The sequence below is a fragment of the Grampus griseus genome (genome assembly GCF_964374135.1).
Source record: "Grampus griseus genome assembly, chromosome: 5".
NCBI classification, from domain to species: domain Eukaryota; kingdom Metazoa; phylum Chordata; class Mammalia; order Artiodactyla; family Delphinidae; genus Grampus; species Grampus griseus.
This window is the reverse complement of record NC_138998.1, coordinates 138,335,407-138,348,867: the sequence shown is the minus strand read 5'-3', so window position 1 is coordinate 138,348,867 and position 13,461 is coordinate 138,335,407. Positions and strand designations below refer to the sequence as shown.

The window sequence follows — 13,461 nt, the reverse complement described above, 5'->3', positions numbered from 1 at the left end:
TACCGTGCCAGGTATTACCTGAAGACATCAAAGTGTTAATATGTTAAACCAACACTTCCCACAGTCTCCTTGTTTATCAGAATAGCACATAGTGTCACAGACAGCAGACAAAGTGTCCCAAAGACGGGTCATTGAGGAGGTCCAAGAAACAAGGCAAAACCCAGCTTATGGAAGACAGACACCCCCTCCCACACACACGAACACACACACACACACACACACACACACACACACAGCCCAGTGAGGTGTCACCACAAGCCAGAAGTGACCTGAAGGTCCTGGAAATATACAAAGGGTAAAAAATATACAGCAAGGACCAGCATCTCTCAGTGTGGTCCCGTGTGGACCCTTGAGACCAAGGTCTCAAGCATCCTATTCCCAGACTAGGAAGCAACAAGCCAGAATTCAAGTCATTCAGTCAACACCCTCATGTTAAAAATCCCTTCTTTGCCTTCCCACTGCTTTCAGGGTAAAGACCCCCAAGGCTCTGAGAGGCCAGCCCCCCCTTCCCCACCAGTCATGACCCCCCTGATCTCCAGACCCCAACTCTCTGGCCTCCTAAATTCCACCAACATAGATTTCCTTTGCCTGGCATCATCTCGTTCCAGGTGAACTAGTCCTTCTTGGGATGAGTCAAGATGAGCGGGGTTATTGACCCGGGGCTGCTAGCCTCGCAGTTGAACAGGCTGAAGACCCCAGCCAGGGCTCCTCCTTGGGGGTCCTCGGTGTGTGAGTCCCTGATGGTGTCACATGACCCTCACGGACCCTTCCCCACTGGGGGCTCCAAATGCCCCAACATGTTCCCAGCTCGCCTACCTTCTGAGCAGATTTTCCAATCCTGCTTTTTATCCAGAATTACTCTCTTTCAGAAGAATCATGAGCACAACAAACTCAAAGCCCCACTTTATACCTCAGTGTAGTTTTTAAAGTCCACCAGCAAGTAGGATCACAATAACAACGAGCCCTTAAAAATGCATGAAGCCTCCCAAGTACGAGCCAAGAATGGTAATAGAATCCACTGACGCGGACTTCCGATAACCATCTCACATTACTTATTTAGAGTTTTTCCTGGTTGTCGTTTGCGAGTGAAGATTCATTTACCAAGAAGGGTTCATTTACAAGTTTTCATTACTGCTCTGACATTAATATTAAACTGGAAAAGTGTTAGATCTGGTCGGCCTCGGGTGTGCGCGGACTACACGCTCCCCTTTGTAACTAGCTCTTTGATGCCATAGTGTCGTTTCAAGTCTGTGTCGTTTTTATTGAAATTGCTGGAAGTCGAGGTAAGCATCCTTGGCTTCTTACCTTTACATCAATATCCAGCTCCATCCAAGCACAGATATAAAACCTTGTTAGAAGTTGATGAAAGTTCCTTTTCTTGTGTCCCCAGAGGAGACTGAAGCCCACAGGGACCCTGCTTCACTTTCATTCTGCATAAATTTTTTGTGAAAGCGTGCAAGTGTTCTCACATTTGCTGACTATAAAGAATCGCCCAGCCGGAAGAAGAAGGATATTGCAATGCGCCTTGGAATTTCAGGCTCCCCAAAATGCATTCATTTGTCCCTTATTCATCCCCAAATTCCAAGCACCTCCAAGTTCACAGGTGCTGGACCAGTTTTCCCAGGTGAGATGGTTCAGAGCATAAGAAAGACTCTTTCAGGATTACAGGTTTTCATTAGAAATTATCAGGCCCGTTTCCCTTGGCTAAAGGAAAGAGCTAAAGCTCAAAGGGCTCACAGAACTACTTGAGGCAGAGGCAGGATTTCAAGGCAAGACTCAGCTCTCTGTCACTCACACCCTGCCCGTTGCTCTGAGCCCACCACCCTAGTCAGGTCAGGTCGGACACAGGCCATCTAACTGCTGTTCCATTGGATGCATCCCTTACATCCCTCCACAAAGAACTGAGGAGGTCATTCCTTGTGGATTAGGAGAGGCAGAGGAGTACCATTCCCTATGCTGATTGAATCTGATGGTTTTCAAGTAAAAGTAAAGTGAAATCAGGATCCGCGTGGAATTAGGAACTTGGACCATGTAAGCTAGGATTTTGCAACAGCAGCGCATAATATCTGGGGTTGGGTGATGCTCTGTGGTGGAGGCTGCCCTGGGCATCATAAGACGTTGCCACGTGCCCCCTGGAGGGCAAAATCACCCTCAGCTGAGAACCGCTGTTCTCGACTGTAGGCTTTCTTTCCCCAGGGTGCACGTGGCCAGAGGCGGGAACCGTTGTCTGAGCCAGATTCACAGACTGCAGGTCCATTACAGGGTTTCTGAATTGATCCGTTCTTGTTCGGAGTCGGGATTGATTTTGCCATTCTCCTTCCAAAGCTAAAATGCATTCAAATGTTGCATGTGAGTCTGAATAGATTGAGAAGGTTCAGGAAGTTTTGCTTTCCTGATAGGAAGGCAGGGGGGTGTCTTCTGGCTTTCAGCTAAAAAGAGGCAGGTTTAACACAGCAGTTTTCCCACAGTCGGGCAGAGCAGGGCTTGGAGGCCCCCTGGGTGCAGGATAGCAAGCTTTGAGCTCGTATTTTCTGATGGATGTGGGATCGCCAGGGGAATCCATGCTAGTTCAAGGCCGGAGGGCTGGAGTTGTCATGGCGCCAGGAAGCAAAGTGGTTAGGGACCGACAGAGAAATGGATGCTGACTTATTTGGTGTGAACTTTCAGGGATATTAGTGGCACCAAAGGTCCCCAGAGGGCAGTGACAGGAGGATGAGAAATGGCCCATGATGTCAAATAATAAGACATAACATGTAAATAAAGGCTAAATCACCTCTCGTCCTTCAAGGAGTGAGTCAGGGCAGCGCCTGAGCTCCTCTGGCAGCCAGGTGTGAAGGGTGCAGTTTGTGGGCGGTGGGCTGATGAGACACGGGCCGGGGGATGCCCGGGGAGTGCAAGGCCCGGGGCGGGTGGGCTGTCGAGGCCAGGCGAGGAGAGAGGGCCAGCTCATGGTCTACAACCTACATCCCTTCCCACAGGGCTCGCTTCCCGGTCCTCTTAGCCATCATCCTGTGACTCGGTGACCTTGGCTTTTCTCTCTGTGTGGTGCTGTGTCTCTCACTTTCATCTCTCTTGGTCCTGTGTCTTCATGATTTCCCTGTGCTTCCCTCTGGGTGTGTGCTTCTCTGAACCCCTCTGTCTCTCTCTGTCCTCTCTGTTTTCTCTCTCCCCCATCTCTCTGTCTCTATCTCTCTGTCTCCCTCTCTGTCTCTGTCTCTCCCCCCTATCTCTCTGTTTGTCTCTCTCTGTCTCTGTCTCTCTGTCTCCCTCTCTGTCTCGGTCTGTCTGTCTCTGTCTGTCTGTCTCTGTCTGTCCCCCATCTCTCTGTTTGTCTCTCTCTGTCTCTGTCTCCCCACCAGCCCTCCTCCCTCCCACCTCACCCCTGCCCCACCCCCTCCGTCTCAGCACCACCTGACCCCAGGCTGGCCCAGCAGCTCAGTCCCTCAGCCCAGTTTCTCGGAGCTTTCTTCCCCCACCAGCCTCCTTCACCCCTCACTGTCCCTCCACGTCTCTGACACAAGGGCCATCATAGGCTTTGGCCTCGGGAGCCGAGCACAGTGGGGTGACTGTTGACGATGCACAAATGCGCAATTAAAACCCACAAAAGCCGGTGGGTGGAGAGAGCCTGCAAGGCGCAGGCGGGACTCAGCCCCCGTGGGTTCCTCTGGGTTTGGGGAGGTAGCTCACAGGGTTTAGGTGTCTGGGAAGGTGCTAGAAGGGCTGGAAGTACAGGCAGGCAGGTGAACAGGGCAGATGGAAGGCAAGGAAGGGAGTGCTGGGGTCCCCAGGTCCTTTCCCTCCCAGCTTTCAGAGGGTGAGCCCCGGGGCCGTCTGCCTGACTCTGTCCTTTCCTCCTATGTGCCTCCACTTGCCTTTTCTGTGTGTGGCCTTCCCCTCCGATTTTCCTTCCCATCTCTGTCTTTCCATCACACGTGCACATGCACACACACAGAGACACACACACACGCACACACACACTCGACACTGGTGCCCTGGCCCCTGCACTGCACTCGGCCGTCTCCCGACCCTCTCGCACCTGCACTGTCTGTGCTTTACCCCCTCCCCATGCCTTCTACTTCATGGGTGAAAGGTTCAGCACAAAGGAAACCAAGCTAGAAAGAGGGAGAGACAAAGTGGAGAGGTAGCCGGAGGAAAGCAAGAGGGGAAGTTATCACTGAGGATGTCAGCTCCAATGTCCGTCTGGAGGCCCTGGTTTCCTGGAATCTGCACCCAGGCCGGGCCAGGCTCCACCCGGGTTGGGGGCAGTGGCGGGTTTACACACCAGGATGCCAAGGGCATGTGCACCTGACACAGGTGACTCTGGAGTTCAAAGCAAAGGAGACCCCTCGACTTCTCCTGGGTCACTGCCGCTTTCAAATGGAAACTCCAGAGGGCTGGGGTGGATTCACTTCGGGGTGGGGGGGTTGCTCCACGGAGCCTGGTGGGGGTCAAGTGTTCTGGGAGGGTGGGCTGGGGAGGGCTGGGCAGCGGGGAACCGAGAAGGCCCGTGGAGACAGATGCACTCAGGAGGCTTCGGCTCCCTCCTGGGGGGAATCCGGAAAAGCCACCTCCAATCCAGCCCTGAGGGGGTCTTTGGGTGCCAGCTGGACACCTGTCCACTTCCCCAGGGAGCCGGGGACCTGGGAGAAGTGACTCTGGCTTGACCTTGGCAGAGAAGGAAGGATGGCTCATAGGAGAGCCCACAGAGGGGCTGCTGTGAGCTCAGGGCACAGCGTGGGGACAGCGTAAACCACAAGCGTGCCGGCTGCTGTTACTGATCATTAAAGAGAAAACCCCTCCTCTCATTGGTGGATGGGAGCAGAGACTGTTCCACACAGGAGAAATGTTCAAAGAGGTTTCCTGTGACACCCCCAGCCCATCCCAGACAGGAAGAAAGGACCTCTGTATTAGGGTCCTGTGGCCTCTATGCCAAATTACCGCAAACTAGGTGGCTTAAAACAACAGAAACATATTCTCTCTTCTGGGCGGACAGAAGTCCGAGATCAACGTGTCCGTGAGGTTGTGCTCCCTCCAGGAATTCTAGAGAAGAGTCCCTTCCTTCTCTCTTCCAGCTTCTGGTGGCTCCAAGTGTTCCTTGGGTCGTGACCCCATCACTCCAACCTCTGCCTCATCGTCACATGGCCGTCTCCCTTCTTTATGTCTCAAATCTCCCTCTGTTTTTTTTTTTTTTTTTTTTTTAAATGAGGACACATATCATAGGATTTAGGGCTCACCTTAAATTCAGGTGATCTCATCTCAAGATCCTTTACTTAATGACATCAACAAAAACCCTTCTCCAAATCAGGTCACATTCACAGACCCCAAGGGTTGAGATATGGACCTATCTTTTGAGGGGACACTACTCAACCCACAAAAGACAGACACTAAGGTAAAAGAAGAGTGCCTGAACCGTTCCCCTGTCAGATCTCCAGCCCCATAACTTCAGACCCTCTGGAAAGGGAGATGTCTGACAGGAAATCTTTCACCTGCATTATCTAATTAAACCCTCATTATAACCCTCTGTGGTCGATTCTGCTCTGTTCCCATTTTATGAGTGAGGAAACTGAGCCCAGACTTATACCTGTCAGATTAAAATGCAGGCAATGTCGTCCAGACTTCCACTCTTAATCACCACCGTTAGAAGCGTTGTTTAGTTTATCCCATGTGAAACGGCCGGCCAGATGGAGGGCCGGGAGGTTAAGAAAAGCAGGTGCGTGGGTGTCTAGATTGTCATGATAGTTTCCCATTTTATTTCTCTCTGTCTGGAGTCATAAGCGCATGGTTGTCTGGGCATGTAGAGACGTCTGCAGAACATAAAAGTGGACGGACGCTTAGAGAATCCAGTTTCCTAACTGGTACTGGGACTAGCAAAAGAGGTGGGTTTTAATGGCCATAAAGTGCCTTTAATAAACAGCGCTCCCCACCGATCACTCTGGTGCTTTCGTCTGCGTCAGCGCATGAACTATTAAGAGAGCTCACTTACGTCATTCACACAGTTGAAAGGGCTACTTGGGGTGCTAATCAGAAAACACACACTGTCAAAAGGAGCTAATTAGAGCATCACACAACTTAATCAAGCTTTGCCTGAAAAACTGGATCTCTCGGAGATACTGACTATTCAGAGATGCTTAGCAGGCCTGCGATAAGCAAACACAGAAGTCCTTGTATATAGGGATGTGGTGCTGAGCTGTTTTCATTATTAAGGATTTCCAGTGCTCACCAATCTTTTCCAGCTACCTTGATCACTACATCTAAAGTGGCAACCCTGAAGGTATCATGGGTTTGTCTTTTGATTGCAGACACATTCGTTCCATCCAATCTGGCACCTGAGCATCCCTCAGTCCAGCTGGGACCAAGATGCTGTTGCTTTTTAGGGGTTTAATAAGCGCTGTTTGTTCAAAGGGGAGTTGCTGGGATGGAGAGTCATTTGTGAATCTGTGACAAAGCATTACAAATATGCCAAGTGCTCAAGATTTAGTTGGGTGTCAGAAACAGCATAAGGCACTCTTGACCTACATTTTAAAAGAACCCTGGAGGTAAATGCCTTCCACATTTTCTCAAGTACTTGAACAAAATGATTTTTAAGATAATATTAGTTATGTAAATAAATAAAAGAGCCAATTAATCTGGACTCTTGGAATGAAGACAGATAATCACTTTTAGGAAATTGGATATATAAAAATCCACAGATTTCAAAACTGATCCATTAGGGTGCGTTGATTCACATGCAAAAAATTATTCTTCGTGCTACAAAAGAATTGTTCCAGTTTTTGTTTTTAATGACAGCTCTGTTAATGCTTTCATGATATTTGTTTGCAAATAATTTAACCCCCAATAGAGAAGGTTAAAGAATACATCCACTACCAGAAAGGAAGACGAAGAATTTTCAATACCATCATAAAAGGCATTAGGGACATAGAGTTTCATTTTTTAAAATTAAATACTTTTATTTTTCGGGACTAAAGCTAATACACATAGCAATATCTACCTTCAACATTAGCATCTATAATGGTAAACTTCATGCCACCATTTTTTCTAAGCTAAAGTCCAGATACATCAAGTTACAAAACTCATTTCACAAGAATGCGAAATTACATCATTTCTTTCTGTAAGAGTGTCGTGGCCAATTTATCATCAAGGAATTTATTATTGGGCTTTCCTTTGATCCAGTTCACTGTATGAAGCCAATGTTGAATCAAAGTGCCTTTGATTTCAGTGAGCCAAAACCAAGGTATTGTTTTAGTGGAACACAGGCTGAAAAATATTAATGAAAACGTATAATTAGTCACCATCACTTCTTGGGATAAAGACATCCTGAGAAAGCCAGTGGGAAAATGCTAAGTGGATTCTTGCATCATAAATACCAAGTAACATGACAATGTAATGCAAGGTCTCAGAAATCAACATGGTAAATCTCCCCAAAATAAGGTCATCATTTCTCTTATTGGGGGGTTGGGGGGACTCTTAAGAAAACTCAAAGCATTTTGAAAATTCTTATGCTCATTTAAACTGTGCAAAATGCATTTTCCAGTAATTTTTCAGCCTGTCTTGATTTTGTTTCTAGTTCTCCTATACCATTGAGTAGTCTCTCCCTTCTCTTTAAATGGTTATTCTCTTTCAGTGAGTAAACTTGAATTTCGAAGGTTCTGGGGTCTAAGTCACTGTCTAACCGCACACAGCTTCACTGCTTTGTTAGCGCAACCACCAGCTAATGGCAGCCCTGCCTGGCACAGGAGGTTCCAAGATCCCACCAAGGGGCTGGCTGAGGAAGACATGATCAACAATAAGGAAAGCAGGGAATATTTTGAAGCAAAAGAAACAAGAATTGCCAGTTATTTTAGATTCAGAAAGTTAAGGAATGAGTTATGCCTTAGATACGTTATTAAGAATAAAATGCTCACTAACGATCTCCTCTGGGGTGTCCCCGACCACATCAAACTCAGCATGTCTGAAACCAAACCCATGATCTTTTCCCACCAAATTATGGTTTTTCTCCTAGGCAGTTCTGTGCAATGAATGAATAGTCCTGCTGTCCACCCAGTTTCCTGAGCTTGAAACCTGGAAGGGAGTCATCGCTGACCCCTCCTTCCCACTGTCCCACCTGCCATCAGTTCTGGAGCCATCTCCTTGGGCTTGTTCCACAACTCACAGTTTCATTCTCTTTCACTTCCCATTGATGCTCAGGCCATCGTCATGGCCCACTCACCTGCACATCCTCTTACCTAGTCTCTCGGCTCCAGGACTGCACACCCCCAGCCCGTTTTCTAATCAGAGCTGCTCACCAGGTCTGCCATGAGGGACTTACATGTGAGCCAAGATGGCCAGCCTCTCAGTCCCCAATGTGGCCAGGAAGAGCCCACTGCATTCATCCCAGTGTGTTGCACAAATACCCCTTGTCTGCATGCGTCTCGAAGTGAGAAGAGTTGGAAGCACTAGGCTACACAGTGAACAATGTCTATTCCAAAACTGCTGGAAGGTCAGGTCTGGGCTTCAGTCCAGCTCAAACCTGGGCGATGTAGTTTGCAAAGTGTGTCTAGTGACTGGGCTCTAATTGTGTTCATGCATTTAGGGGTCCCACAAGATGTATTGAAGACTTGAACCAGGGTCATAATGATGGGAGCAAAAGGGAGTCAAGAGATATTTTGCAAGTAGAATTAACCTGGAGAAGGAGGTGTCAATGAGGGCTCTGAGATTTCAAGTATCAATTTCTGGGAAGATGAGGATGACATACAAAAAGTGTGGGCACGAAAGAGAAAGTGGCATTTGGGGATGAGTTTGGGACTAGGGGCTGGCCTTCATGAACTGGGTTTGTAGACTGTGGCTTTTAAAATTCGTGATGTGCATTTCTCTAATGATTAGTGATGCTGAGCATCCTTTCATGTGTTTGTTGGCAGTCTGTATATCTGCACTGGAGAAAAGTCTATTTAGGTCTTCTGCCCATTTTTGGATTGGGTTGTTTGTTGTTTGATATTGAGCTGCATGAGCTGCTTGTATATTTTGGAGATTAGTCCTTTGTCAGTTACATCATTTGCAAATATTTTCTCCCATTCTGAGGGTTGTCTTTTCATCTTGTTTATGGTTTCCTTTGCTGTGCAAAGGCTTTTAAGTTTCATTAGGTCCCATTTGTTTATTTTTGTTTTTATTTCCACTTCTCTAGGAGGTGGGTCAAAAAGGATCTTGCTGTGATTTATATCTTAGAGTGTTCTGCCTATGTTTTCCTCTAAGAGTTTTATAGTGTCTGGCTTTACATTTAGGTCTTTAATCCATTTTGAGTTTATTTTTGTATATGGTGTCGGGGAGTGTTCTAATTTCATTCTTTTACATGTAGCTGTCCAGTTTTCCCAGCACCACTTATTGAAGAGGATGTCTTTTCTCCATTGTATATTCTTGCCTCCTTTATCAAAGATAAGGTAACCATATATGCGTCGGTTTATCTCTGGGCTTTCTATCCTGTTCCATTGATCTGTATTTCTTTTTTTGTGCCAGTACCATACTGTCTTGTTTACTGTAGCTTTGTAGTCTGAATGAGGTATCACCTCACACCAGTCAGAATGGCCATCATCAAAAAATCTACAAACAATAAATACTGGAGAGGGTGTGGAGAAAAGGGAACCCTCTTGCACTCTTTGTGGGAATTTAAATTGATACAGCCACTATGGAGAACAATATGGAGGTTCCTTAAAAAACTAAAAATAGAACTACCATATGACCCAGCAATCCCACTGCTGGGCATATACCCTGAGAAAACCATAATTCAAAAAGAGTCATGTACCACAGTGTTCCCTGAAACACTATTTACAATAGCCAGAACATGGAACAACCTAAGTGTCCATCGACAGATGAATGGATAAAGAAGACGTGGCACATATATACACTGGAATATTACTCAGCCATAAAAAGAAATGAAATTGAGTTATTTGTAGTGAGGTGAATAGATCTAGAGTCTGTACTTCACAGAGTGAAGTAAGTCAGAAAGTGAAAAACAAATACTGTATGCTAACACATATATATGGAATCTAAAAAATAAAAACATTTTTAAAAGGTTCTAACAAACCTAGGGGCAGGACAGGAATAAAGATGCAGACATAGAGAATGAACTTGAGGACACAGGGAGGGGGAAGGGTAAGCTGGGATCAAGTGAGAGAGTGGCATTGACATATATATACTACCAAATGTAAAATAGATAGCTAGTGGGAAGTAGCTGCATAGCACAGGGAAATCAGCTCGGCGCTTTGTGACCACCTAGAGGGGTGGGGTAGGGAGGGTGGGAGGGAGACGCAAGAGGGAGGGGATTTTGGGATATATGTATACACATAGCTGATTCACTTTGTTATACAGCATAAACTAATACAACATGGTAAAGCAATTATACTCCAATAAAGATGTTTAAAAAATAAATAAATACAAAATATAAAATAAAATTCGTGATGGACATTCATGTGGAAATATCTAGCAAAGCATGTGAAATTCAAGTCTAGAACTCAGGAAAGAGAGCAAAATGGAAAAGATGGATGTGAGCTATAACGAGATGAGGTGAGTGCTGAGCCTCCAAGAGAGGGCTGAGCACAGGGCACTGGGAAAACCCTGTCTTAGAGGGTGGATGGAGGACAGGGTCCAGGAAAGGAGAGTAACAAGTCGCAGTCAGAGATGTAGGAAGAGCTCTGGGAGAGCAAAGTGCTGTGGAAGCTGAGAGTTTCAAAAACAAAAAGATCAACAGCACAAAATGTTGTAGGTGGTACAAGTAGGGTGAGGACCAAGAAGAAACCATGGAATGTGGCAAATAGAGGTCACAGTTGAACTTCAAAAGAACAATTGCTGTAGTTGATGGTGATGGCAGCTGTGCCAGTTCAGGTTTTCCAAGAATCAGATGCCAAAACAGATTAGACCTGCAAGGGATTTGGTGGTGGGGATGGGGGGTGGGGGGATTCTTGTAAAGAATAAAGATAAAAAGAGGGAGCAGTATTACTGAATTCAGGTTCAGCCACTCATTGCTCAATAATCCAACACTGAGAAACAGATGTTGGGTAAAAGGAGAGACAGCTTTATTGAGGAAGCTGGCAGTCCTGTGGAAAAGGTGGACTCATGTCCCAAAGAACCAACTCCCCATTCTCAGGCTTTGCTCAGAAATTTTATAGGGAAAAGAAAAAGGGGCTACGTGCTGAGGAGAGGGTGGTGGGGGTCATGATCAATTCACAGACATTCTTCTGATTGGTTGGTGGTGAGGTAATTGGGAGTCAACATCATCAACCTTCTGGTTTCAACCGGTCTGGGATTTCCTGCTGGTGGGCAGCATGCAGTTAACTCCTTCCAACTGGTGGGGTTTCAGTATCTACAGAACAGCTCAAAGGATGTGGCTCAGAATGTTCTCTATAGACCTTGAGGAGGAACTAAAGATCCTTGACTTTGTTTAATGACTAAACTATTGTTATTTTGTCTTCCTTGACTATTGTCCTTTGTTTCTGCATCTTCTTATTTCTCTGATTAAATTTATTCTTTAGAACTTGGGGAGGGCCTAGGAGGCTAAAGTTTTTCTGCAAACAAGAAACAGGTGGAGGACATGGCTGGTGTCTGTTCCAGAAACAGGGTCCTGCTCCATTACAGCAGAAGCAGGCAAGGAGGGCCCACAGACCAAGACACAGGTGTGAATCCTGTGACAGGAGGAAGGGAAGGAAAGGGTGGGCAGGAAGACCCTCTGCTGTGGTGCACTGCTGAGGACTCTGCAGCCGGGTGATGGGGAAGCCCTGAGCAAACCCCTCATTGAGAAATCCCACATCAGGTGGGGATTGTCATCACGGAAACCTGTCGTGTCAGGCAGTGCTGGGAGCAGCCCAGAGGACAGGTGGCCTCTGCGTTGGGGCGGGGCGGGGGGGTGGGGAAATGGATTCTGTCCACTAACCTCTCTCCCCACAGTGGGTTCTCTTGAAGAGGGTGCATTTCCCTGGCATCATAGAAGCCAAATGAGTGATCCTGAGAAGGAAGTAGAAACCCTGATACTCGGTCTAAGCTGTTCCTCTTTGTCTACACGGCACTGGCCGAAAGAGACACAAGCAGTTTAACAGGCAGGCAAAGCCTGGTAAGGATTCCACCAAAAGCAATCACAGAAGTGACAGCCAAGGTCACACAGTTCCGTGGAAGTGCTGAGACTCCATCATTCTTTGCTCTGCATCCCTGTCTCCCTCCTCAAACCCTGCACTCTCCCGACCACTGTCCACTGCATCCAGGGTTCAGCCCATCACCGTTTATACCCCGCATGTGCGGTTGCCTCTGGTGTTTCCCATGGTGGGGTTTCCAAGAATCTTGTTACCTCTACTTCTCTGGTGAAAGTATAACATTTAAGAGCTTAAGTGAACAAGTCATAGGAAAGCCAGCTCTCCCTGTGCCTGGTGGAGGAGGCCTGAGGATGATGCCTTTGCAGGGGCTCTGACCAGGGGTCTCGGGAAGCGTGCCCAGGTGTGGAGACATTCCCACCTATAATACCCTGAGTGGCCCGTCGCATGGGCACAGGGCCAGCCAGCACCTGCTGACCAAGTGAAGAGCCCACCTAACCCTCTGTGTTTCCTTGCAGGTGACCTCATCCACTTGCCTCCATACCTTCGAATGGACTTCTTGTTGAATCGAAGTGGTCCAGGCGCCAGCAGGGACCCGAGTTTAGGGCAGGCATGCTTGGAGCCCCAGAAAAGTCGGACCCTGAAACGCCCCCCGGTCCTCGAGCCCATCCCCATGGAGGCTGCCTCCTCCACGGCCTCCACGAGGGACGGACAGCAGTGGCAGCAGGGGGCCGTGGCCACATTACCTCAGCGGGAGGGGGTGGAGCTGGGACAGGCAGCCAAGATGAGCAGCTCCCAGGAATCCCTGCTGGACTCTCGGGGCCATTTGAAAGGCAGCAATCCCTACACCAAGTCCTACACCCTGGTATAACCAACGGCATGACTGGACAGCGGTTGTAAATACGGTTTAAAAAATTCAATCAAAGCTACCTTTTTTTTACAGAATTCCAATATTTATAATGAAAGAAAATTGCCAAAATATATTAAAAAAAAAAAAGAGAGAGAGAGAGAAAATACTGAAAAAAACCACAGACAGTGCAAAGACTCTCCTGCTTTTTTTCTGTCTGAGTGTGAGCTCCATCTGCCTGGGCATCTGACTTTTTGGGAAAGAAGTCCAGTTTTATGATCTTCACGGGCTATTGCATTTTTACTGATTTTCTACAATGTGCATGGGGGACACATTCAACCTTCTGACTGGAAGTTCTATCACACAAGATTCAAGAAAGAAAACAGGAAAAAAAAATTACCTTCTTTGTGAATTTAAAAGGAACCTTGATTTGGGGACCGGGGGAAACGTTAGTCATGTTTGCACACCTTTCTTTCCCATTAGAAATTGGGTCCTTGATTTGACCTCCTTCTGTTGTTACTTAGGATGAGTGCCGTCAGTGAAGGGGTGGGGGGAATCAATTTGGTT

General features: G+C 47.2%; 1 protein-coding gene across 2 annotated transcripts in view; it reads left to right on the top strand.

Annotated features, from left to right (window-relative positions):
• DSCAM (DS cell adhesion molecule) overlaps window positions 1-12,918 on the top strand; it is a gene marked incomplete at both ends in the record, with an annotated part of 752,893 nt that extends 739,975 nt beyond the window's left edge. Inside the window, one exon of one of the 2 annotated variants that reach the window (XM_082655382.1) lies at window positions 12,566-12,918. In XM_082655382.1, the coding sequence (XP_082511508.1) occupies window positions 12,566-12,918 (353 nt within the window). The remainder of the gene's footprint in view (window positions 1-12,565) is intronic. The other variant, XM_082655383.1, reaches the window with a different exon arrangement.
• Window positions 12,919-13,461: the final 543 nt, after the last annotated feature.